Source organism: Platichthys flesus, chromosome 10 (genome assembly GCF_949316205.1).
Source record: "Platichthys flesus chromosome 10, fPlaFle2.1, whole genome shotgun sequence".
Lineage (NCBI taxonomy): Eukaryota > Metazoa > Chordata > Actinopteri > Pleuronectiformes > Pleuronectidae > Platichthys > Platichthys flesus.
Genome location: NC_084954.1, coordinates 2,004,384 through 2,028,791, shown reverse-complemented (window position 1 = coordinate 2,028,791; position 24,408 = coordinate 2,004,384). Strand labels below are relative to the sequence as shown.

The following is a 24,408-nucleotide window of genomic DNA, read 5'->3' as shown; positions in this document are numbered from 1 at the left end:
CCCTCCCTCCCTCCCTCCTCCTCTCACGTGTCCTTCACCATTCTCACTGTGTCTTTGTCTGGTTCTGTTGTAGAAACATGTCATTCAGGTTTACCAAAAGGTAGGACCCCTGCACTGCCTTTCGCTGTGTGACAAAAAAATAACGACAAAAAACACGACTTCCTGTGAACCTCAACAGACGTGTGGGGCTGAACTAACACAACGCTTAGCTGGAGACACAAACTCTCTGGGTGCGTTTACTCAAACAGGTTTTCATCAGATTAATGGCACCGGATTTCTGACACGGTTTTTCTTACCCAGGAATTACAAATTATCATCTTATCCGATCACAGGGTGAGTTTTATTCTGAAAGGGTCAGTTTGACATCCGGGTAAATACTTTACTTTTGATTCCTGGATTTAAACATTGATTCTGATCAGGTCTACTGCAGTAAAAATGAAGCTAAATAACAAAACCATGAAAAGTGGAGAAGCAGCCTGGCTCTGTCCGGAGGGGAAGAAATCTACCAACAACAACAAACAGTAAACATCTCAACTTGTTTATCAGGAATATTCATATTTCTGCATCTGGACTTCATTTTAGAGTTAATCTGACATGTAGACTTTAAATTAAGATGAAGGAACCGTCTCCACTTCCTCTTGTTGAGCGTTAATTAAGATCAAATGTCCTGGATGTGGTAAAATATGGACATCAGGCACCTTTAGCTTCTAGTACAGTGAATTCTTAGTGTTTGGACAGGGCCAGGCTAACTCCCCCCTCCGTTTCTAGTCTTTGTGCTAAGCTAAGCTGCAGATTTGTTTTTACTGCACAGACTCTTAACAGCAATATAAGCAAATCAAACTATTCTTTCAGATGTAACTCAAACAATAAGAGATCTGAGCCGATGGAAATGTTTATTAGTATTATTATTGTGCATTAATCTGGTTGGAACTGGTGTGTGTGTGTGTAAACGTTCCCACTGGAGCTGGTCTGATGGGCGCAGGCTGACTGGGACTCCTCCATCAACCAGTCGATTAACCAGCAGCAGCACCAACAAGCAGCTTTTGCCACTAATCAATCCGCACCGTGCATGCATGGCATTGACAGCCTGGCTCGTGTTCTCACCGCAGTGACCGCCCCCCCGAACTCTCTCCTGTTCAGGCTGCACAATGTGGGCGGAGCTTCATTATTCACCAGGAAGCAGATTATTATTTAGAGTGATTTCTCATGGCCGTGGAATCAGGAGCAAACTTCTCCTGATTCACACGGTGAGGCGGTGAAAGGTTCAGGCCATGAGGAGATATCTAAAAATACAGTTTGTTGTGTTTGTGTAGAAGTTAGTTAGTTTTAAATGTTTGTTTTGCTTTATTGTGCGTTTATTTAACACCTTTAGTCATTTAAGTTTCATATCAGAATCGAACGCTTGATGCGTTTGTCCCGTTTAGTTCTCGTTGTGTTTTGGAAAGTTTGGGCCTCTTGAAGAAGAACTTCAGTTTCACTCGTTGAGAAGCGTCGCAGCTTCACGTCATCTCGACTCCATCCGGTTATTTATCAGTTCTTAACCCGTGAATAATGAGGAACATTATTATCAGTCCAGAGTCGACCTGAGCTCCTCCTTCCTCCAGGAGACCTCCCATCTTGTGGTTTGTTGTGGTTTCGTGACGCAGTCGGCTTCAGATCAACTCTCCTCTGGTTCACGGTGTGAAACCAGGACACTGAGTAGATCCCTGAGCACAGATCCATTCATTAGAGGGATGTGATCAAACAGTGTCAGCTGTGGCCTCAGAGCAGTGGAGGAGCCGGATCCAGGCTCAGCAGCGCCCCCCGGTGGTTGATTTGTAAATCCCCCGTGTCTTTATCAGCTCTGGTGTCACCTGTCGTCCTCTCATCCTCTCATCCTCTCATCTCTCACTCTTTATCACCTCACTTTGGTTTCGTGCTTAAGAACTGACACTGACAGAGTGTCGGGGGAAAGGTTTTCACTCAAGTCAACAATTCAACTGAGTCAATAAACAATCATGTGATTTAAATAATTAGAACAGAAATATGGCGCTTTATGGTTTTACTTTAATCTTCAGTCAGTTGGTTAATAAAGCAAAATCTGTTTTTTTTTTTATATAACATAAATTAAAAGTTCAATTTCTTTATTACTATTTGACTCCTTTATTAATGAAACTCCTAACTTATAAACTACATTTTTCTATAAATGCTGCTCAGGTCATTTTGATTGTTTATTAATTTATCTGAATACTTTTTTCTGGATTATATTCATAAATGATTAAAATCTCACAAATATTTAGTTTACACAAATAAAATTAATGCATGAAAAGTTAAATAGAATAAAGTTAATTGATTTAAGGAACTGATGTTTGATAAAGTTAAAAATAAGCAGCTATTTTGATAATTGATTATTCGTTTCCCTCAGAATTAATTGTAATTGACTCCCTTACTTTTTTTTATCTAGCACATCCTCAGATCAACTTTGAACTAACCATAAAACTTCATATTCATCTTCACACTCCTGTTCAGTTATTTAACAGAATATTGTTTATTGTGCTCACATTGATTTTTGACTTGTCTGATATCATGTTTACATTTTGTCAGTTTCATGCGTTTCTGTTAAAAAGCCTCTCATCACGTTTTGGGACCAAAGAGTTGAAATCATTTCCTCCTCTTCAGGACGTTGTAGGTCCAGTCTCCTCCTCCTCCTCCACTCCTCCACTCCTCTCCTCACAGTTTGTGTGTTCTTGTCTTCCTAACCTTCCTGTGTCCTTTAACCTTGACCTCTTGCTGCTCTTCCTCTCTGACTAGGGTCAGTATTGACCCGGCCAAACGGCAGATGGCCAAAACAGGGCCGGCCGTCCCTTCTACCCAGGGAGGAAAGACCCTTAGTAAGTCTGTCCTCCGGCCTCTGATCAGCCTCTCCTTCCTTCCTTCCTTCTTGTCATCCTTCCATGGTCTTTCCTTCCTTTATTTTTCGCCTGTCGTCATGTCATACATTTAGATATTCTTTCCCTCTTCCTTTCTTTCTTTCCTTCTTTTCTTTTTCTTGTCATGTGTCCATTGAGAAATTCGCCGTCTCCTCAGATTCACGTTTTTTCTTTCAGATTCAGGAGCGGAAGATATAGAGAGTTGTAGGAAGATGAAGATCTAGAGTAAGGGGCTGTTTCAATCCCTCAACTTCTCCTGAGATGAAAGTGTCGGTTACGTGGAGGGACTCACCCCCCCTCCCTGTCACCCTTCCTCCCTCACCTCCTCCTCCTCCTCTTCCTCCTCGGTCTTGTGATTTTTCACAGCCTCTCTGACCCAGGATCTGCTGTCAGTCCTGTCTGTTCACTCTTGTTTGTCGAGTCACTCGAGCTGTCGGGAGCTCGGAGTCACTTCCTCCTCCACCCGTCCTGTTTTTCTGTTTTCCGTCTCGTCAGAGGAGCAAAGGAACTTAGTTCTCATTTTCCTTGAAGTTAAGTTACTCGTGTTAGGGTGTGTAGTTCTAAAAGTCTGCGTGAAGAATGAGCAACTGATCAGATCAGTTATTCTGCTGCTCTTACTCTCGTTAGAGAAATTAGTCTTTTCCAGCAACAGTCACTGAGAGAGAGTGATCTGGAGAAATATAGATTATTTTCTTTATCTGGATTTTGATATAAATTCTACATTTTACCAGAAAATTTAGTTTTCTATCACATCGAAGTCAGTTCAATATTTAATAAAACACTTCCTACATTTTACCATTTGTAAACAACACAGATAAGACAATTATAGAAGTTTATCTTCTAATTCTGCCATGTCAGCGGTTTCCTGTGGCTCTGGTCTCATCAGTGGAACTTCAGACTGAGCAGGAAGTTTGTTTCTGTCTCTGAGCCGATAAGAAATAATCCATGGGTCCTTCAGATCTGGAGAGGAACTGTTTATTCTTCCTCTTGTTCCTCTTGAAGTTGTTTTTAAATGAGGAAACATCTGGAGTTTGTCACCAGAAGAATCCAACAGTTGCTGTTCTTCTGGTTATTATTTATTACTTATTACAGATTCTGTAAATCATCCATGATGCAGAAGAATATTTGAAATCACGCGACAAGGATCTGAACTCAGCATTTATCTAAATATTGTGATTGTAGTTTTTATATAGACACAGAATTCACGTTGAGTTTCTGTTCACGTGTTGAATTGAACGCATGAGAAACATTTACAATCAGACGTGAACATAAAGTCACAAAATAACTGATCACAGTTTAATGAAGATAAAATCATATTTACCCATTTTTATATTAAATTATAAAATGTAAGGTTTTGTTTTTTCCCTCAGACGTTTTATCTTTTTGCTTCCTCTCGTTGACGGATTTCGTTTTAAGATGTCGTCAAAATTCAGTTTCCAAGGTCGTGATTGATTTTACTTACTTTTGCCGTATTGTGATATAAAACATAACTTTAATTTCTCGGGAGGTTTTAAATTCCGACCTCGGTCCGGTGAACCAGCTCCTGTTCTGTTTGTGAAGCTCTGTGGCTCAGCGGCTGCTCCTCCTCTCGTCTGCTGTGGTTTCAGTTCGGGTTCACTTCACTGTCACTGCTTATTTTTCTGTCCCATGACTCCTCACCGATCTCAATGGAAGCCAAACCTTCCATGTGTGTGTGTGTTCTCTGCTCCTGTTTGGTTTTGTTCTGCGGTGGTGGCTCGTCGTCGTCTCAACTCTCCTCCTCACCACACGTCACATATTCTCTCTCTCTCTTTTTTTTAAATTAAATATTCTCTTGAAGTTGATCTGAAATGATTTGTCGTTCACAATCCACCTCTTTTTTTTGTTGTTCTTCTTTTTTTCCTCTCCTCCCTCGTCTGATCTTCTCATGCACCTCAGAGTCTCAACCGAGTTTGAGAGAAACGGGAGACTTGAGGGCTCAAGGTGAGGTTACCCCCCCCCCCCCCCCCCCCCGACATGTCCGTCCACCTTTAAGGCTTCAGCTTGTCCTTGTCTGCAGTTGTGACCCCCCCTGCCTCCTCCCTCCTTTGCGTAGGAACCCCCCCCCCCCCCACCACCTGCTTTGTTCCTCCTGCGCTGTTTGATGATTTGGAAGTTGTGTTGTGTTTTGAGCTTCTGTCTTTGCCTGGCGTCTTATTTTGAAATGATTTGCATGGCCCTGTACCTGAGAGCTGCTCCGTTAGCATGGCATGTCCCTGCTCCTGTCAGTCTGCAGAATGCTCCTCCTCCTCCTCCTCCCCCACCCCCTTCCCCACAAACCCTTCCATTCATCCTCCACACAGTGTTGTAACGACCTGAACAACCAACCCCTCTCTCTCTCTCTCTCTCTCTCTCTCTCTCTCTCTCTCTCTGGTCTCTCCCCCCCGACAGTCGCCATGTACCTGGGGATCAAAAAGGGGAAAATAAAGACAGTAAGCCTCGCTCCCTCCGATTCACTTGGAGTATGAGGACCACCAGCTCCATGGAGCCTTGCGACATCATGCGGGAGATTCGCAAGGTGCTCGACGCCAACAACTGCGACTACGAGCAGCAGGAGAGCTTCCTGCTTCTTTGCGTCCACGGGGACGGGCGGGCCGAGAACCTGGTCCAGTGGGAGATGGAGGTTTGCAAGCTGCCCCGTCTCTCGCTCAACGGCGTCAGGTTCAAGCGGATATCCGGATCATCCATCGCTTTCAAAAACATTGCTTCCAAAGTTGCCAACGAGTTAAAGCTATGAACAAAAGGGGTTTAAAAGTATACATATATATATCTAGAAGTATTTAAGCTGTACAATCATCCAAGTAGCAGTTTCCAAATGTCTCCTTTTTTAAAAACAAAATACAGAGTATGTATTGACTATGATAATGTATAGTTTAAGGCTTTTGGCAATAATCACTGAATTACCTACTAATCTCTGCGTCAGTTGTGGCCACACGGGGTCGACATTAACGAGTTGGATATGATTTGTCATGCTGTGAATGTGGACAAAAAAAGCATTTCTAGTCTTATTTATTTAATCTTTTTTTCTTTCTCTCTCTCCCGGAAAAAGATAAACAATTTACGTAGCATTTTGTTTTCAGTGTAAATAATGTATCTTGCTTTCTCGAGACGGCTTCACTGCAACACTCATTCTGTTCCCGTTCGTTTTCTTTCTTTTGTATCTCGGAGGAGGAAGAGGTGGGGTGGGTGGGTGGGTGGGGGGGAAGAGTCCGTGTAAACGCCCACATGGTTAAGGTTCACTCATGTCTCAATTAAAGTGTCTGTCCACTTACACGTCTCACGATCTCTTGTGTCCCGGACGCAGTTCAGATGAAGCTCGATTCTGATATTTAAATGTGTTCGATGTTTAAAGGAAAAGTGACAAACTGAACGTTTAGTTGTTTCATGTAAATAAAAGTAATGACAGATTAAAGTTATAAGCCTTTGATGAGTATAGGCCTGTTCATTATTAAAAATATTATATATATTCTCTGTGTTGATGTGTTTTCACTCTGTGTCTCTTGTGCCAAAAAATCTATGAAAGTGACTGCAGATGAAAATACTAATTTATTGAGACGTGAAAACTTGTTGAGTGTTTAGAACAGGAAATACAAACCAGCATTTAACTGAAGCCTGAAAATGTCAATTCAAATTCATGAAACAAGACCAGTGTTTATCAGTTTAAAGTCAAAGATAGAAGCTGATTTTAGCTCCAATATTTAGTTTGGGGGCATTTTGAGAAACAGAGGCAGTTATTAGATTTAGCATCTTAGAAAAAAAGTTGACGGCTGTGAGCCGAGGTTGTTTCCGTGTATCTTTATGAAGAGAATTTCCTGAATTTGAAATTTCATCAATTACTCAAAGCATTTTGTAGAAAAACACCAACGTTGGTAAATATTAAATTTAAGGAAAATAAATTTATCTACACTAATATTACATGTCAATTTTCTGAAATGTATTCTTTAGGCAATTTAAAAAGAAACCTAATATGTATATATGGACATGTCATCTTCCATAAATGCAAAGTGGGGAAAACTTCCCTTTATTTATTCTTATGCCCGACCATTATAGTCCAAACACACGACAGGAAGTTACAACTTCAAACAAAATATGAGCTCAGTGAAGAGTGTTTAGCAGAATTCATATTTAAACTCGAGCAGTAAAGAGTGAATCAAATCCAGTGAGGGATTAACATGTTGCATCAGTAACAAGGTGTTTCAGGAGCTTTAGTGTTTTCTCCCTTTACCACAGACTTTAGACTTTGAAACTTCTCAAAACTTTATCTTACGTCTTTGAAACAGAAACGAGGACGCGTCAGTGATGTGATGCTGAGAAAACACATGAAACTCTCCGGGGATCAAACTTCAACCAGAAGTTGTTTTATTTCTTTTCAGATCCATCCTCACCGAACAGGAACCGTTTCATTTTAAATACACAAACAAATCCAACCGTGTGATACAGAGTCAAACATTCATTCAGACAGGGGAGCGAGGGATGATGGAGGAGGAGAGTGATGGTGGTCGGGCGTCAGGACGGATTCACTTCTGCTCTGGGATCAGGTCGTCGATGGACTGACCCTTCTCCAGCTTCTTCTCCATCTCGACCAGCAGCCTGACTCCGTCCACCACGCCCTGCACCAGCTCCACCTCGGAGAAGCCCAGTCGGTCGGCGTTGGAGATGTCGAACACGCCGCCCACGGCAGCCGTGTCCACGCCACCTGAAGAAGAGACGAATAGAAACATCAACTCAAAGCCCCGAGTGGATCAGGAGGATTTGACCTCTGGCCTCAAAGAGAAGGTTCAGCTTCTCGTACCGGTTCCACGCTTCTGGAGCCTCAGCCTCTTGAGAACATCCTCGAACTTGGCGTGCTTGCTCATGTTGGGCAGCTTCACGTGCACGCCGGCACGCAGCCCGGTGCCCAGGTTGGACGGGCAGGTGAGGACGTAGCCCAGGTGCTCGTTCCACATGAAGGCGTGGCCCCTGTCCTTGAACAGGCCCTCGATCTACAACAGCAGAATGAGACGTTAGACAGAATCCGGCTGAGGTCACAGACGCTGATGGAGCTGATGGTGTCCTGCCGACCTTGGTGAGTCCGGTGCAGAAGCGGTTGAACACCTCCTTCATGTTGCCTCCTTTCTGCATGGAGATCACACGCAGGTGGTCCTCCTCGTTCACCCACACCAGGAAGGTCTTGGTGTCGTTGTGCCTGGAGACAAACGGGAGGAGTTCAGCCTCGGTCCAGACAGACAGAGACGTTAATCAATAAAGAGCTGGGGGACAGACGAGGCCTCACCAGATGCCCCTGGCGTCGGGCCAGTCCCGGCCCATCCCGGAGGCCAGCAGCAGGGGAGACACGGGCTTGTCGAACAGGAAGTGGTCGTCGATGAGCTGCTGCTGCTCGGCGTCGGTCATGTTCTTCAGGGCGTAGTACTTCCCGTTCAGGTCTCCGCTCAGGGAGGCCAGAGCTGCACACACCAGAGGGACACGTTGAAAACAATGCTTTTATTTTGGTGAGAGGTTCTACTGGCAGAAATTAAATACAAAATAATACTTGTGTTTTATCCAAGTTATTTTCTTTACCCTAGAAAAGGACGTTTATATTTTAATACTTTGGAATATGTCTGGAAGGAGAGGGGTGTTGAGCTGCAACACGACACTTCACCACTAGATGTCACTAAACTGAACATTTACATCAAAAACCAAGAGCTGAAGAAGTGAAAGCTAAAAATTAAGAATCAGACAAATCGACCAAAAAGACTTTGGCTTCAAAAAAAGATTAAAATGGAAACTATAAAGAAAACTGTATAAATCAAACATTCAAAGTTTTCACTGAGTTTACATTTGTATGATTTGTCAAGATGTACACTGTAAAATATATGTAAAAGTATATTGTACATTTCATTTCACTGTAAAAATAGAACCGGTGACTTTTATACACTCATGGTGTCTACACTTCCATGTGTCATCATAGTTTATACGTTTACCTGTGTTGTCACCCTTGTTTCCAATATTCTGCATATTATCCTACTTTAATGAGAGAGACGCAAAACCAGAGTCAAGTCCTTTCTGTCTCCAATTTGAAAAAGAAAACTGATTTATTGATTGAGCTGCAGCCTGCAAATATATAAATGTTTGCATTTTGTAAATTGTCTGGTATTTAATGTTTTGGTTTTATGTCTTATTCAGCTCTTGGTAACACATACGTATATTTATATTCCTATTTCTCATCTAATACCTTGAACATGTTCCTGTTCAATAGATTCTGAGGATTCATTAATTAGAGTTTAGTTGCAGCATCTGTTTTTCTGAGCCTCATTTAAATTTGTGTGCAGTGCAGTAATGTGCTCTTCCACCTGCTGCCACTAGAGGGTGCCCACCACCACAGGAATGAGCTGCCTGTGCATCACTGCCTCAGATTCTTATGTTTACGTAACAGAATGATTCAGCTGGAGCCTCGTGTGTGCGTGAGACACGTTTCAGTCCCGAACGACCTCAGCTGTCAATCCCCAGGGGTCAGCCGCCGTGACCTTTACCTTCGATGGAGAGCGTCTCCACGGCACGCCTCTCTCCTCGGCTGCAGTGCGGCGGCAGACAGAAGCCTCGCACGCTGCGTCCGGTCCTCACACGGGAGCTCAGGACGTAGTCGGAGTCCAGGTCATCTCCGCCCTGAAAGAGACGACACAGTGAGGTGGTGCTCACCGCTGGGGGGGGGGGGGGGCGTCGGCGGCTTGGGCCTTGCTTACCTTCAGGTTGTCTGGGTTCAGGTCGGTCTTGTGTTTGTCGGAGGGCTTGTAGCCTCCGTGGCGGTCCTCGATCACGGGGTCCAGCAGCTCCTTGAAGACCTCGTACGTCTCCTCGTCGCCGGCCACGCAGCCCACGGTCATGATGAAGGGATGACCTGCACACAAGGTCAACAGGGTCAAGGGAGGAGGGACGGGTGGGCCTCGGCAGGGCCTCAAGATGGAGGCCTCTACGCTCACTGCTCAGAGGGTGAACGACGCCATGTATGGTGAAGCTGCCGGGTGGAGAACCAGAGGAGGGGGACGGATGGAGCAGGAGGCCTGTCGTCACCTTGAGGCCTCCTGCTCCACCGGCCTCCTCTGAAGGGGTTAAAACATGATCCCCCCCCCCCCCCCCCCCCCCCCGCTGCAGCACAACAAGCCGCCATAAAGCCCGAGAGCAGCAGTGGATTAACGTGCACACGTTACGCAACGCCGCTAATCTGCTTCAGTGATTTTCATAAAGCTGCACCGATGCTTTTAGAGACGGAGGATGGGCGCCGCGGTGCCGCCAAGGTTTTATCCTTCAACAAGGTCACAGCTCATAGGAGGCCCAGAGCTGCCATTACACACACTCCATCACACACACACACCATCACACACAATCCATCACACTATCACACACACCATCACCAACACACCATCACACACTATCACACACACCAGATGGCTGCTGCGCCGAAAAGCCTCTTGGGGATTTTTTTTTTTTTTTTTTACCTGGGTTGTCAATCCCAGTCTGGATGACGTCATCCAGGGTGAACCCGCTGGGGGTCTGCTTGCTCCTCAGACTCTCGTACATCTCGGGGGTGAGGATCTTGGCCATGTGGTTGTTGTGCTTGCTGAGATCCGGGTACTCCTGCTCCGAGGAGAACTTCATCTTCAGCTGGTTGTGCGTGTTACCGAAAGGCATGGCTGCTCCCTGCAGGGCGGAGGAGGAGGAGGAGGAGGTGGTGGAGGAGGATGATGGAGGATGGAGGAGGCGGCGGAACAAAGGGGACAACAAAGACATTTATTTTTAGAAACGTCACAACGATGCAAACATGATCAAACAGCTGCCGACGAACGTGCACGTGACGTGTTGCAGAAATGCACATTGTAAACGTCGAGTGTTTGATCGATGCTCCTGCAGAGGAGCGGACATTTCCCTGAGGCCACATCCCCCCCCCCTTCCCCCGACTCCATCATCTAAACCTGCGGGGATCTGATCGCAGACATTAAACCCTCTGGGATCTCCTCTTACCTGTTGTCGACGGATCTGTGGATTACTACAGCTACCAGGGGTGGAGACGAAGATCCCTATGTTTCAGCCGAGGCGCGTCACGGTTCAACGGCAGCTCAGTCCTGCAGCTCTGCGCTCGGCTCCGCGGCTCCTCCGCCTCTTATAGGCGCGGGGCTCTCCTCCCATTGGTCGGTATTTGTGGTCCATTCATTCCATTGGCTCCTCCATCACACTGCGACTCGCATTCTGCACTAAAGATTGTGTCTTTCAGCCATTTTGACTTGAAGCAGCAGGAGAACACAGGTGATTGGGACCAGTTTGTAAATCACGTGACGACAAATCAAATCAAAGAAGATAGAACAAATAAAAACCACGAAGTGATTCAGTCATTGATTCTGTTTATTTCAGTCAAAACACTCGATTTACTGAGGAAATATCAGACAAAGGTAATAAGGTTTAAATGAATAAATATCTATATATCTATATTTATAAGACCCAAATGTGTAGACTGAAGTAAAGGTTTCTTAGACCTACTCTTATCTTGCAATCCTATACTTTCTTAAGTGATAATAATAATATTGTTATTGTTAATAACAATAATGCTTCTGCTCAGTATTTAGATTCTAGTGTTTTATTACTTTGCTGCTTATCGTTCGCTCAGCACTAAGTTTCTTTCCCTCTCATAACAACAACAAATCTTTTTAAATGTTGAATCTTTAATCGTTATTATTTTCATTACATCTGAGTTTTATATTTATTTCAGCTTCACGTGTTGAGCAATATTGAACCCTTTTGACAGATTCTCCTTTTTAATCTGTATTTGTACTCCCCTGTGTTTTATTAAACTTACTCTTACCCCTGATCAGCTGTGATTATGATCCTAATACTGTGTGTGATTTTGTACATTATTGTTCAACCTATAACTGAACTTTCATGGTTGATTATCAAACTGAATCTAATCAAGAAGCTTATTGATGATACAGAAACACTGACGCCGCAGTTTGACACTTTTACACTTAAGAACCATTTAAACTACATCGGACAGTGAATCGCAGATCTACAAATCACCTGCACTTCCTCTTTGAATGGACCGAAGGAGCGGATAGAGATTATAGATCACTTCCGGTCTGATCCACTCAACTTCCTGTGAAAACAACACCACGTGTGAATGAATGAGAACCTGACAGCGTTGCACACACAGACACACAAACACACGCAGACAGACACACTAAGAGCAGAAACGGTGGTTTACTAACTTAAGTGTTTGTTTGTATCGAGGTGGTAAAGACGTCACTTCCGGACAAGGTGAGTGAGCGATTTAAACTATGGTTTCAAACCGGTAGCTGCAGCTAACGTTAGCATGTTGGCTAGTTAGCATGTTGGACACAAACGCTATTATAACTATTTAGTAGATGAACAAAGGCTCTCAGTCACTCTGTGCTAAGACTCCTTGTATCATATAGATTATAAAACACTTTAATAATTTGTTAACTGTATTTGAAATGTTACCAAACGACCTAACGTTAGCATGTTGGCTAGTTAGTATGTTGAACCTTTTCAGTAGAAGAGCACAGACTGTGTGTCATTCTGTCACATGACTGTTTGTGTGTGTCTGAGGTGACATGTGACGTTAATAGTCTGTAAACTTCGAATTAAGTTTTACACAACAAGCTAACGTTAGCTTGTTAGCTAGCTGCTCCCAACAGTGGTGAATCTACCAGTTAGCATCAGTTGTGGCTAAAGCTACAGGGAAGCTAACCTCAGGTGTTGTGTCCAGGTGAGTTTCCTCTTGGGTCAAAAGTTTAAATCTGAATCTGTTGTTTTTTAACCATAACTTGGTTTTAAGTCTTATTGATTCTAAACAGGCTGCAGATCAGCTGGTTGTTGAAAAAGGACCAGCTCACTTTTAGTGTTTCTACATTTCACTGATCCCTTTGTGTGTCTGTGTGTCTTCATTTTGTCTTATTTGTTCTTGTCATTTAAGATAATAGAGATTCAGAGGGTCAATCTAGGGCTTTGAGGTTGTAGTTTTGTCTCCTTGTGGTAGTTGTGTGTCTGTGATTGTTTGTCTGTCTCTTTGCTTTTGTTGTGTATCTTTGCAGTCGTCTCATATGTCTCTATTGTCGTTTTCTTCTCTTTTTACTCATCGTTTGTCTTCGTGGATATTTTTTGTGTCTCTGTGGTTCTTTAATGTGTCTTGATGTTTACTTTGTGTCTCTGTGTCGTATCTTTGTGTCTTTGTGGCCATTTTGAATGTCATTGTGGTTGTTTGATTTTCCAACAACTTAGTTAAATGGCTTGAAATGGCTGCAGAACCTTCGGGTCACTTTATTTTATGTGTTTGCTTCATTAAACTCGGTAATCATTACAAAAGAGAATTCAAAACAAACCCATGAACACGACTTTGACTTGACTTACATGAACGACGTAACATTAATTCAACGTAAGACGACACAAAGACATGAAAGATGCAGATTCACTGCAACAACCAAAATGTGTAAAAGTCAGAAACCAGCGGATTTTCTGTATATTAAGAATTTAAAGATGAACATTTTGTCTTGTCACTTGAATTCAGTTTACATCTGATTGTGTCCTGGGCAGTAAAATTATATATGAGGAAGTTAACAAATGTAAAATAAGCTCAGCTCATAAAAAGTTGTTAATCTTTACATTTAAATATATTTAAATATTAATAAAAGTATGTGAAGAGATGTAGAGAGAAAGAAGGCGACTGCTTTCTGTGTGATTATCATATAAATAAACTCTTTTAGAAGATGGTGTGTTTTAAATAAGGAAGAACCATGTGTTGATATAGTTCCATGTTGTATTTGGTTTATAAACTTCATCTTTGACGACCTGTTGCAGAGCGACCGGTCACCATGAGCTTCGTGGAGTACAAGGACTTCATTCAGGACGGGGACGTGGCTATCGTGTACCTGGGCCACGACTCCCTGATGCCCGTCAAGGTGCAGCAGGGCGCCCAGACGCAGACCCGCTTCGGAGCCATTCGCCACTCGACGGACCTCATCGGCCAGCGCTACGGGTCGAAGGTCACCTGCAGCAAAGGCGGGTGGGTGCAGGTGCTTCACCCGACGCCCGAGCTGTGGACGGTGTGCCTGCCGCATCGCACACAGATCCTCTACACCACCGACATCGCCACCATCACCATGATGCTGGAGCTGAAGCCGGGGTCGGTCGTCTGCGAGTCGGGTGAGCGTGGATTCAGAACATCACTTATTTCGGTGCAGTTTTCTCTGGAACACAGGAAGAGAAGCTTTATATCTTTTATTTTGTGTTAAATCACGAGAACGAGAAATAACACATCTTTATTTACAGTCTCCAGATAAGAGAGGGAACCAAAATCATTACACACGAGTAATCATCAAGTAGAAGCTGCCAAGAACGTTTGGTTAAATAGTTAATGAGCTTCCATTAGTAGCCTGGGAGGCGAACCAATAACAACCCGTGATGCTGTTACTCTTCAGCACGCACAGTGGGATCCCATCACATCTCCATCTGAGCAGAAACCACCTCGTCCTGCACAAACAGAAGCATTTTGCATTCGAATGCATCACATTCAACGGCTGCTGCACAGAAACGCAGCTCGGGGACGGAAACCAAACACCAGGAGAAACAAGGCTCTCGATTCTGAAGCCATCATGTGACTCATAAATGTTCGATGCCTGATTAAATGTTTATGTCGGGAGCAAAGTGAAAGTAGCAGCTCTGCTCTCGCTGTCGACACAGGATGCGTTCAGGCACGGTGGAGACCACACTTCAGCATTTCAGCAACACACTCATACTTCTTCTGGTGTGGCTCTTAGAGTGTGACCGAGTCGTGAACCGTTACACACCCACATGCGTTTGTTCGGCACGTATGAGATGGACGAGTGAAGCCGATCATTTCCTGTGTAGACGGATATGAAGAAGCTGCACCGACTGATTCACTCTCAGGATCAGTCATGTTCCATTGTTACGTGATTAGAGAAGCCCCTGTGCAGCTCAGGCTGGAAATCCTGTCGTCTGTTTTCAGTGTTTGATTTGTGTCGTGACCCGACAGCAGCATTTCATTTTTACGATGTGTGCGTTTTGAGGTGCGGCTCGAGATCTGCTGTTCTGCTGCAGCCGGTGTTTTATTATCCAGGAAAGCTTGAGTGTTTGAATTGAATGTGACTGTCGGGCCTTAATGGAGGCAGCAGCTCTACTGAACACTGATAGCTCTCCCTTTGCCTTCAGCTGCGTCTTCCATCTCCATTTGTTAAATTGCAATCGCTTGGAGTGTGTTGCTTTTCCCATTTCTCCCAGTGCAGGAGACAGGAGTGGGGGGGATGGTAGGGGACGTTTGTGTGTGTGTGTGGTGCAGTGCTACATCATATTTGACTGCTGGCAGCCCTGCACACGTCACGTCATTGATTGTACTTGGTGAACCTTGTGTGTGTGTGTCTGTGTGTGTCTGTGTGTGAGAGTTGAGATTGCAGAGGTCTCTGGGGTGATGAATGAGTTCAGTGGGGGATCTGTTTAGTCAGCACTTACACTGCAGCTGCGTGAGGAGAGCTGCACTATCTGCATCGGTATCGAATTCCTCTGGTACTTTCTTTGTGTATGTTTAATAATCAGTGTGCATGAGAATAAAACCACAACTCTGGTGATATCGAGATCCAGAGGAGAAACGGTTTGAGCAGATTGAAAGAGTGGTTCATTAAATCTCCTCGTGAACGAAGCGTTTCATTATCTGCACATAACGACACTTCAGAGTCGTTGTGCGTCGCTAATCATCGTCTGTACGACACTGTGGTGACTCATTGTGTTCCGCCTGATGGTTTGTAACCAGTGGAGGAGACGTTTTGTGTGAACATGCAGAGATTAGAGAGGATTTTGTCAGCTCCTCTCTCTCTCTCTCTCTCTCTCTCTCTCTCTCTCTCTCTCTCTCTCTCTCTCTCTCTCTCTCTCTCTCTCTCTCTCTCTCTCTCTCTCTCTCTCTCTCTCTCTCTCTCTCTCTCTCTCTCTCTCTCTCTCTCTCTCTCTCTCTCTCTCTCTCTCTCTCTCTCTCTCTCGTTCCCCCCCCCAACATGGCGGGCCGGCTGAAGGAGCCAGCGGTCATGCGGAGGAGTCACCTTGGAGCCAGGTCGTTCCAGAACTCGCTCCCTCTGTCGAGTGGCTGCTTGTTTGATTCCTTCCTGTATCAGGGTTTCTCATCAGGCACGTCACTGCCAGTGTGCTGAGTAAATATTCACCACAACTCAAGTTCACGACCTCGTTACAGAAGGAGGAACTCGTCATTGATCCTCAAGAGTTGACGATTTGAAGTTTTAAACTGGAAATCTCACATCGAAGGGAACTAGATCTTACAGATACAGTGGAGCAGTTTTCAGACTTGACCTCCAGGTGAAGTCTGGAGAAGAGGTTCTGGAGTTTGACTTTGACACGTGCACAACACAGCAGGAGGTTTTCTGCACAGCATCAAATCCTCTGCATTATTCAGGCGGGTGGGGGAGCAGCCGGGGGCAGCAGGCGGAGACAGGAAGTGATGTATTAACTCTGCTCCAGAGATCATGTGATCGTGTTTACATCACCTGACGTCTTCATCAGTGTCTTCTACGTGTGTGACATCTTTTTTTTTAAAAACAACCAGCCTGAGAATGTATCTCCCTCCCCCCCCCCACACTTGATTCTGCTGGATTTCTACATAACATTATGCAAGGATAATAATCTTGAACAATTCGATAGACGATCAGTTTCTGTATCATGAGTCTTCAGATGTTACTAAAGGCAGAAGAACGTTTCAGGGCTGAAAGCTTCTCTGACGTCTGCAGAGTCCAAACTGGGTCAACAGAGAGAGAGAGAGAGAGAGATACTCTCTGACTTTCACTTTGCAAATTGCCTTCAGGGGAATTCAGCTTCCTGACCTCTGTGCTGGTCTCACTCTCAGAGCCGGTCTCCACGATGTGTTTGATAGAGATGGAGAACAGAAAGCAGAACTGACTCAGAGTTCAGGTCGACAGTCAGCCTCAGCCTCCCTCCCCTCCCCCCACCATGTCTTCAACCTCACGTACAGTCGCCATCTTACCGCCCTGTTCTCACAGCAGATTAGATTCCTCGGAGGAGTCACCAGTTGTTTGGATCATTAGCCTCAAAGCAAAGCTCTCACTTAAGATGAATTCATCCTCATTGGAGTAATGTGCCTTTTAAATCTCATTCCTTAATAAAGAGGAAACGCAGCTTCTTCAAATCAGTTCCTCTGCAACGTGTTCACTGGATCCAACAAAGCATCAACGTTATCTCCTCAAGACTCGAGGAGCAGGAAGATGATCAGATACGAGCCAACGTCTCAATATGAAATATGCTCCTTCGCAGCCCCACTAGTTCTGATGCCGACCGATTGTCTTCAGATGTTAATGTGAAAAAGATCAATATGCTAAAATGCTTATGGTTGTGTTGTGTTGTGGCCTAAAGATGAAGGGACAGTGTGGTGCATGCTCGATGGGGTGTTTTTCAACATCATGTCTTTTATGATAAAGAACCAAGAAGGAAAATCTTGTTCTCTGCACTTTTATCATTTTCCACTTCAGGGTTTTTTCTCTTAGTTTAACACTGATGCTCTTTTTCCTTCAGCGGTGTCACAAGCCTCCTCATGACCGACACGTCTGCTTCTCTTTTTCTGTCACATCAGGTTCTGACTTCTGCTTTCTGCTTCTATTTCTGTCCGTTCTTCTGTCTGACTTATAACCAGCACTCTGTGTCTCCGACTCACACCCTCAACTTGAAGCACAGCTCGCTGCAGCTCGGGTGTGAGGCGGCCGGGGAGAATCAGTCTGTGAGATCGGACCAGCCTGGTCTGGACTTTGGACTGACTGCTCCTGTCATGAAGATCCACTGGTTACAGACACACTTTAAAAACACCAGATCCACTTTGATCAAATTCATACTGTTGCCCAGATTCAGCTATTTGGGTTGAACATGCACTTCCTGTTCTGTTGTTGATGCTGCAGAAGTTGATTTAGTGCTTTGACAAATGGTTGATTAATATAATGAATATTATAATGAGTTACTTAACAAATGGACAATGAGAGACAGTTTATGGACAAAGACTCCAGGTCCTGAATGTGAAGCTGATTTGCAAAGGGCGACTTTCACTTCTCATTTCTTAAGTAGTTTGTGTCCTCACAATCTCGAGTTTCCAAGTCTTCTTCACTACACATGATGTTCATTTCACAAGTTGTGTTGCATCAGAGTCAAACAGTCCATTAGCATCGGGGCGGGGATACAGTGTGATTGACAGCTAGTACGGTCCAATGGCTGCAGGTGGCAGGTGCGCTGCCGGTTGATGCTCCTCAGTTGTAAAAATTTGATTAATTTTAATATTGCAAATTGAATATTTGTTTAAATTTGGCATTAACTCAACATGTGGTGAGTCCTCTCGAACATGTCAACCTCACAGTTACTCGCTCTCTATGTCCCCCCCATCCCCTGTTTCTCTCTCTCTCGCTCTCTCTCTCTCTCTCTCTCTCAAGGGGACAGTCGTTTTTTTAAATATTCCTCAATTCCAAATCGGTTTATTTAACATCTCTGTGTTCTCTCTCCTGTTGGGTTTACTTCAAAACCAGTCCACCGTTTCCTCCATCAGCAGTCTGCACCCTGTGCCGCGGTGAGGGGCTGGAGGCGGGCAGAGCGCGGCTGTGGGGGGGGGGGGACATTGGCCTCTTTGTGGCCGTGTGAACAAAGGCGGCGGTGATGTAATGTGAAGAGAAGGAGGGAGCTGTGGAGGATGGGATGTGCTGGCCTCTAGCATCAACGCTCCCGCAGACGTAACTGCAGGTCACGTGATCGGGCTTATTTCTTTGTAAAATCACACACACACAGAGACACACACACACACACACTAAGGCACACTCGCATCCTCTTTCACAAACTGTACATTAGCAGTCATTGTGTAGAGCAGGAGGAGCGACACGGCTGCTTCCCGGCAGAGAAGGCCCACTCAGAAATGTAGCATCCACTTATCATCCAGAGGAGAGAGAGCAGCAGTGTGAAAACGTGTGTGTTTGTGTGTCGTGGTTACAGCTGGACTCTTTTGTTGTGACTGTGACGCGACAGAGGAAAGATCACACCGTCATTTCAGGGACACAACAATGTCCCCGTGTGGGGTTTCTGAGCTGACGAGAGATTCGTGTGGCGTTGGGTTTTTTCCTCCTGGTGTTTGATGGAGCCGATCCTTCAGTGTGAGAGCAGGACCCGGTGTATCTGTCATCTCCTGGTCTTGAGGGTCACAGAGGAGCTGCTGCCTGGCCCAGCTGACACAGGGCAAGAGGCAGGGTGTCACAGAGCCAACATACAACATGCACACCCGTATTCACACCTATGTCCACTTTAGAGTCTCTAATTAACTTTGGAAATGTTGGAGGAAGCAGGCGAAGCGCAGGCCGCCAGGAGGTCAACATACAAACTACACGGGATTTGAACCGGGGACCTTCTTGCTATGCAGCAACAATGCTAAACGCCTCACGTTCTTCTACTTGTGTTCCTGATGCTTCTGTGCACATCTCAGATGTCTTCACTGCAGATTTCAAATGTCCATTGTAGGTTTATTTTGTTCAGGTCTATGACACAATAACGTTGGACAGATATAAAGCTGAGTAAGTCCTTTTCCCACCGTGAGCCTTCAGCCGTCAGTGACTCATCCTCCCCGTGGCGTCTGTGTTCACAGGTACTGGCAGCGGCTCCCTCTCCACGCCATCCTGCGCACCTCGCCCCCACCGGCCACCTGCACACCGTGGAGTTCCACCAGCAGCGGGCGGAGAAGGTGGCCGAGGAGTTCAAGGAGCACCGCGTGGATCACCTGGTGACCGTCAGGAACCAGACGTGTGCAAGGACGGCTTCGGAGTGAGCGGCGTGGCGGACGCGGTGTTCCTGGACATCCCGAGCCCCTGGGAGGCCGTGCACCACGCCAAGGCCGCGCTGAAGAGACACGGTGAGACGCACCTCTAATCAGACGGTTCAACTCCCATGATCCACGCTGCAACACAACGCTGATACTACACACTGTACATTTGTGTATTTAATGTGATCTGAACAACAAGTCTCAACAGGAGTGGATAACCAGTTAACGACCAGGTGTTGAGTTCATCAGATGAATGAAACGTGTTCGGCTGCGGTCGTATATGTACGGTAAAGTCACGGCTGTTCTGAGTCATCCTGGTGCAGCAGGAACTTCATGACCATGACTGAGCATCTTTTTTTAAAACACCAGCCTGAGAATGTATCCCCCCCCCCCCTCCCTCCCGTGACTGCAGCGCCTCGCTCTGCAGCAGCAGCACGAGCGTCCGTCCCGACCAGCGGCGCTCGACCTTGTGAGCGTGTGTTTGTTCATCGGGACCTCGACGTACGTTTAGCTGATGAGGCAGAAAGTTTGTCTGGAGTCTCTGTGACAACCGGGACCTGCAGCATGTCCGGGCAGGTCGGCAGATCCCTGGTCAGCGTTCACACGTAAAGTCAGGTTGACACGGAGCCTTGTGCAATGTGAGGGTTTCGTTCTGAAATCACCAGGCGTGTTAAGAGCTGTTTGTTTAGGTTTAACCAAACAGACCTGAGGTCAGATCCACAATGTCTTCACTCTAACTGGGTAATAATGACTCTGTTGCATCGGGGCTGATACCTGATCTGCTCTCAAAGGAACTAAATAAGTGAGGAACCTTCAGGGATCAGACAGAGGAGGTGGCTGAGAGGTTGAGGTCGGACCTGAGTGACTTTGTCTGATGCAAAGACAAAGAATCCGTAGAATTCATTTTATCAACGGACAAACCTCAACTTATTTTTTAATGTGCAAGAATTATACACAAAATAATCCCTGTGATCCACATCGACCCAAACAGGTGAGCTGGTTAGTCTGAAAGCAAATATTCCTGAGGCACGTGAATGCATCATGAACATCAAAACCAAGCCCCAATATGAAGAGGAATGCTGCAGGAGTGAAGATGCTGCTCTGCAACTCTCTCCACCTCCTCCGACTCCCTTTTATGGTGCCACTGCCACATCTCATGAGCTGGACCATAGCATACAACACACACACACACACACACACACACACACACACACACACACACACACACACACACATAAAGATACAGATAAATAGAGGGCAGCCATTGTGGAGCAGTCCCATGACCATACAGGGTTATGCTGCAGGGAGAGAGCTGCTGATTGTGGCTCCAGGAGGAAAAGCTTAAATTGCTTCCCACTGCTCCGACTGGATGTTTTCCTCCGGAGAGTCGGAGCTGAGCTGAGCGTCAACAGCCAAGAACCAGAAGAGTGAAACCTTCACAACTTCACCTGCAAAATCTGAAGAGACTCTGAGCTCAGGTCGGCACGACGGGTGTAAAATCCACTCAGACAAAACCCAGACTTTCCATGAATAATCCTTTTCTTATCCATAAATCACAAGAATCATCAAGTTCTACATTTCTGTGGGTATCAAATCAATCCAGTGACGGTGGCCTGCTTGTGTCCGCTGCAAACAGGAAGTGCTAATGACTAAATACTTAAAATAGAGCCAGTTTGAAAAGATACGAGCTGAATAAATAAGTTTAACATTGAGCTTCCTGTTTACATCTGCTAAAGCATTAGTGGCATTTCATTTCCCACAGTTAGGTCATGATGTTTGATGAATAACAGTAAAAACCAATGATAACCCTCATCCAGCAAATTATATCAATCTGCAGATTCTTATGTATTTGTATTTGTCCAGAACAAAGAGGAAACTGAACATAATAATGTTTTAAAACTCAGTGAAGTTTTCAGTTTTCTATCAAATAACAAACAAATTGTCTTATATCTTTTATAATATATCATTAATCGATTATTTAGTTCCCTCCTCTGATGAGTCACAGTCACCGTTCGGGCTGTGAAGATAGAATCTGTGATGTGACTGCAGATCTCCTCTCCGGCTGAGATCTGCTTCACTGCGGTGGAATAAACAACAGGCAGTGAAATATTCCCCCCTTTCTTTTACAAGTTGTAATTCAGGGAACGCTTTGGCCTGAGTCCCGTCGCTGTGCCCGGCTGTTCTCTGACCGCGCTCACCCTCCCTCCCTGCCCCTCAAAGGACTAAGGAGCCTTTATTATCTGAGTTTTAGAGCAAACACAGGAGAAGAAACTCAAGAACCCCAGAGACTCACAAACACATCCCAGCTCCAGGCATGTGAGGATCCCGGCTGATAGTCGAGGTTATTAATAACGGCTCCTCGTACAATCATCAACCCGACCCCTCCCTGTGTTGGCGCTGGTTGCCGGGAGACCGTGGCGCTGTGTTTATGGCCGGGGGGGGGGGGGGGGGGGGGGGGGGGTGGGCACTGGTCCTGTGAGCTGAAGGATGGTCTGCTATCTGAAACATCCTGCGGTGTTTACGAGACACAATGAACTTCCAACAGAGCTGCACCTTCACTCCTGAGTCCACTGAGTAAATCTGCAGCTCCTGAATCCAAAGGTTTCGAACACAGACTCGTCCATCTCCCATCATGCACCTCTGCGTCTTCCATTGGTCCTGAAGCATAAAGTGGACGGGGTCAGATCTGGGTCACTAGCACCTTGTGCTTCTGAAAAGTTTTGTCCACATTAAATGTAAAAATTAACAATTGTGAGGTTTGCGATCTGTGGAAGTTAAACAACCAACAAACAAACCAAAGAACTCCACGCACACGGGATGAAACATCATCTGAACCTCCCAGAGGATGAAATTGAAACTACAAGTGTAGGTACCGTGAATCTGGACATCGAGCCGATTGGTTCATCTACTGTATAGAAGCAGGTTTGACGCTGAGAAGAAAAAAACAACTGTATGTTTAACTTAAATCTGTATTAGAGCTGAAAATGACCCAGGAGTCCACTCCTCTGTCCGCTCTGATCCCAGCTCCGTCCAGCTGCTCTGCTCCGAGTCACATTCTTCAGTCTCCAGGTCAGCCGGTGAAAGTGCACTTGGCTCCTCGCGGCCTCCTGCTGTGATCGCAGCGGGGATCGGTTTGGAGACGAGAGGCCGGGGCCGGTAGGTGATCTGTTCTCATCCTCCTGAGGATCCCCAAACCTCAGCCTGGAGCCCGACGGGTCACAGGTCTGCTTTGTTTGGGAGAGAAGATGCTTTTCCAAACTCTCTCCTAAGTGAAAGGAAAACAAATTATTATTAGAAGCTGTAGTATCCTGAGTTTCCCTGGAGGGAAGAAGATTCCTCCTTCAGTCCATTTTAAGTTTATAAGTCTGGTTTGGATTATTTTTCTATTTCCGTGACTGTTTCAGAAGACACAGAGGAAACGCACCTTCGACACAAGTTCCTCAGACATGAGTCGTGTGGTTGTCACGAGCATGTTGGACAAGAAAACTCACACAAGGATAATTGTGTAATTGTTTCCTTTTCATAAACATTGTGTTTCGGTCAAAATCTTTGGTCCAGTCAGTTTCTCCTGTTCCCAGGAAGTCGAGCGCTTCTCAGAAAACAGAGATCCTGGATTAAATGGACCTGAATTTCCTTTTTCAGACCGACCTTGACTCACTGACATTCATATTTGTTATTGAATCTTTTCTCTCTCTCACTCTCTCTCTCTCTCTCTCTCTCTCTCTCTCTCTCTCTCTCCAGGGGGTCGCTTGTGCTCGTTCTCTCCGTGCATCGAGCAGGTTCAGAAGACGTGCCAGGCGCTGGCGGATCAGGGCTTCGAGGAGATCAGCCCCTTGGAGGTTCTGCTCCGGGTCCACGACGTTAGGAACATCTACCTGCCGCTGCCCGACTTCGGTCCTGACTCCGGGCCCGACCTCTGCGCTCCGACTGAGCCCGACGGCAAACAGCAGGCGCCGAACCACGCCTCCGTCACCCTGAAGACGACCACGCCTCCCAGAGAGATACCGGGTCACACAGGTTACCTCACCTTCGCCACCAAACCCAGAACCTAGAGCTCGGAACCTAGAGGGGTTTTTCTCTCGTGCAGTTGATAATCCGTACTTCCCTCGTACATTCATAAGACTGTGATAATCCAGCGGGGGGGGGCGGTGGGGGTACCAGGTTCCTCCGGCTCCCTGTTGGCTCTGCAGCGCTGAAAGGATTTACAGTTGTGTGTTACATGATTCTGTGCTCCTGTCACTTGGCACCGGTTGGTTGCTTGCATCAAGCAAGAGTGAAAATCAAATCCACAGCAAATTAATTTGAGAAGAATCTCTGTGCTTTTTAAGCTGCTTTCATTTGTTGACTGGAACAGTTTTATTTTGTATTTTCATTTTATGCACGTTTGGATTCATATGAAAACAATAAATGTGTAAAAAGGAGAAATCTTGTTTTGTTTTTATTTGATCCTACAACCCCATAAATGTTGTAATGAAACAAAATCTGAAACATATCCAGCCGATGCATGCACTCGACCAATCAAGAAGTCAGTCCCAGCTGTCAATCATGAAGTTTCACACTGTTTATATACCATCAAAGTTTGTTCCGTATATGATATGATATTCTGCTAACATGGAGGAGGCAGGG

General features: G+C 45.5%; 3 protein-coding genes across 26 annotated transcripts in view; 2 read left to right on the top strand and 1 right to left on the bottom strand.

The window, feature by feature from the left end:
* mark3a (MAP/microtubule affinity-regulating kinase 3a) overlaps positions 1-6,108 on the top strand; it is a 37,563-nt gene extending 31,455 nt beyond the window's left edge. For 7 of the 24 annotated variants that reach the window (XM_062396757.1, XM_062396756.1, XM_062396748.1 and 4 more), the window contains 3 exons: positions 74-100; positions 4,827-4,871; positions 5,319-6,108. In XM_062396757.1, coding sequence (XP_062252741.1) covers positions 74-100; positions 4,827-4,871; positions 5,319-5,664 — 418 coding nt within the window. In that variant the 3' untranslated portion in view covers positions 5,665-6,108. Of the gene's footprint in view, positions 1-73; positions 101-2,790; positions 2,871-3,086; positions 3,135-4,826; positions 4,872-5,318 lie in introns of all 24 variants that reach the window. The other 17 variants (XM_062396770.1, XM_062396760.1, XM_062396758.1 and 14 more) reach the window with 8 other exon arrangements.
* A 1,151-nt stretch (positions 6,109-7,259) lies between these two features.
* ckba (creatine kinase, brain a) lies at positions 7,260-11,079 on the bottom strand. The gene is made up of 8 exons (XM_062397630.1): positions 10,926-11,079; positions 10,403-10,604; positions 9,650-9,804; positions 9,440-9,572; positions 8,200-8,371; positions 7,989-8,112; positions 7,720-7,909; positions 7,260-7,623 (listed from the first exon to the last, which is right to left on the bottom strand). The coding sequence occupies exons 2-8, from the start codon at positions 10,593-10,595 to the stop codon at positions 7,445-7,447; spliced, it is 1,146 nt and encodes a 381-aa protein (XP_062253614.1). The 5' UTR covers positions 10,596-10,604; positions 10,926-11,079; the 3' UTR covers positions 7,260-7,444.
* Positions 11,080-12,047: 968 nt separating this feature from the next.
* Positions 12,048-24,198, top strand: trmt61a (tRNA methyltransferase 61A). Its single transcript, XM_062398088.1, is given in 6 exon segments — positions 12,048-12,209; positions 13,770-14,114; positions 19,609-19,645; positions 19,647-19,756; positions 19,759-19,872; positions 23,524-24,198. Coding segments are annotated over 5 exon segments (903 nt in total). The 5' UTR covers positions 12,048-12,209; positions 13,770-13,783; the 3' UTR covers positions 23,835-24,198.
* Positions 24,199-24,408: the final 210 nt, after the last annotated feature.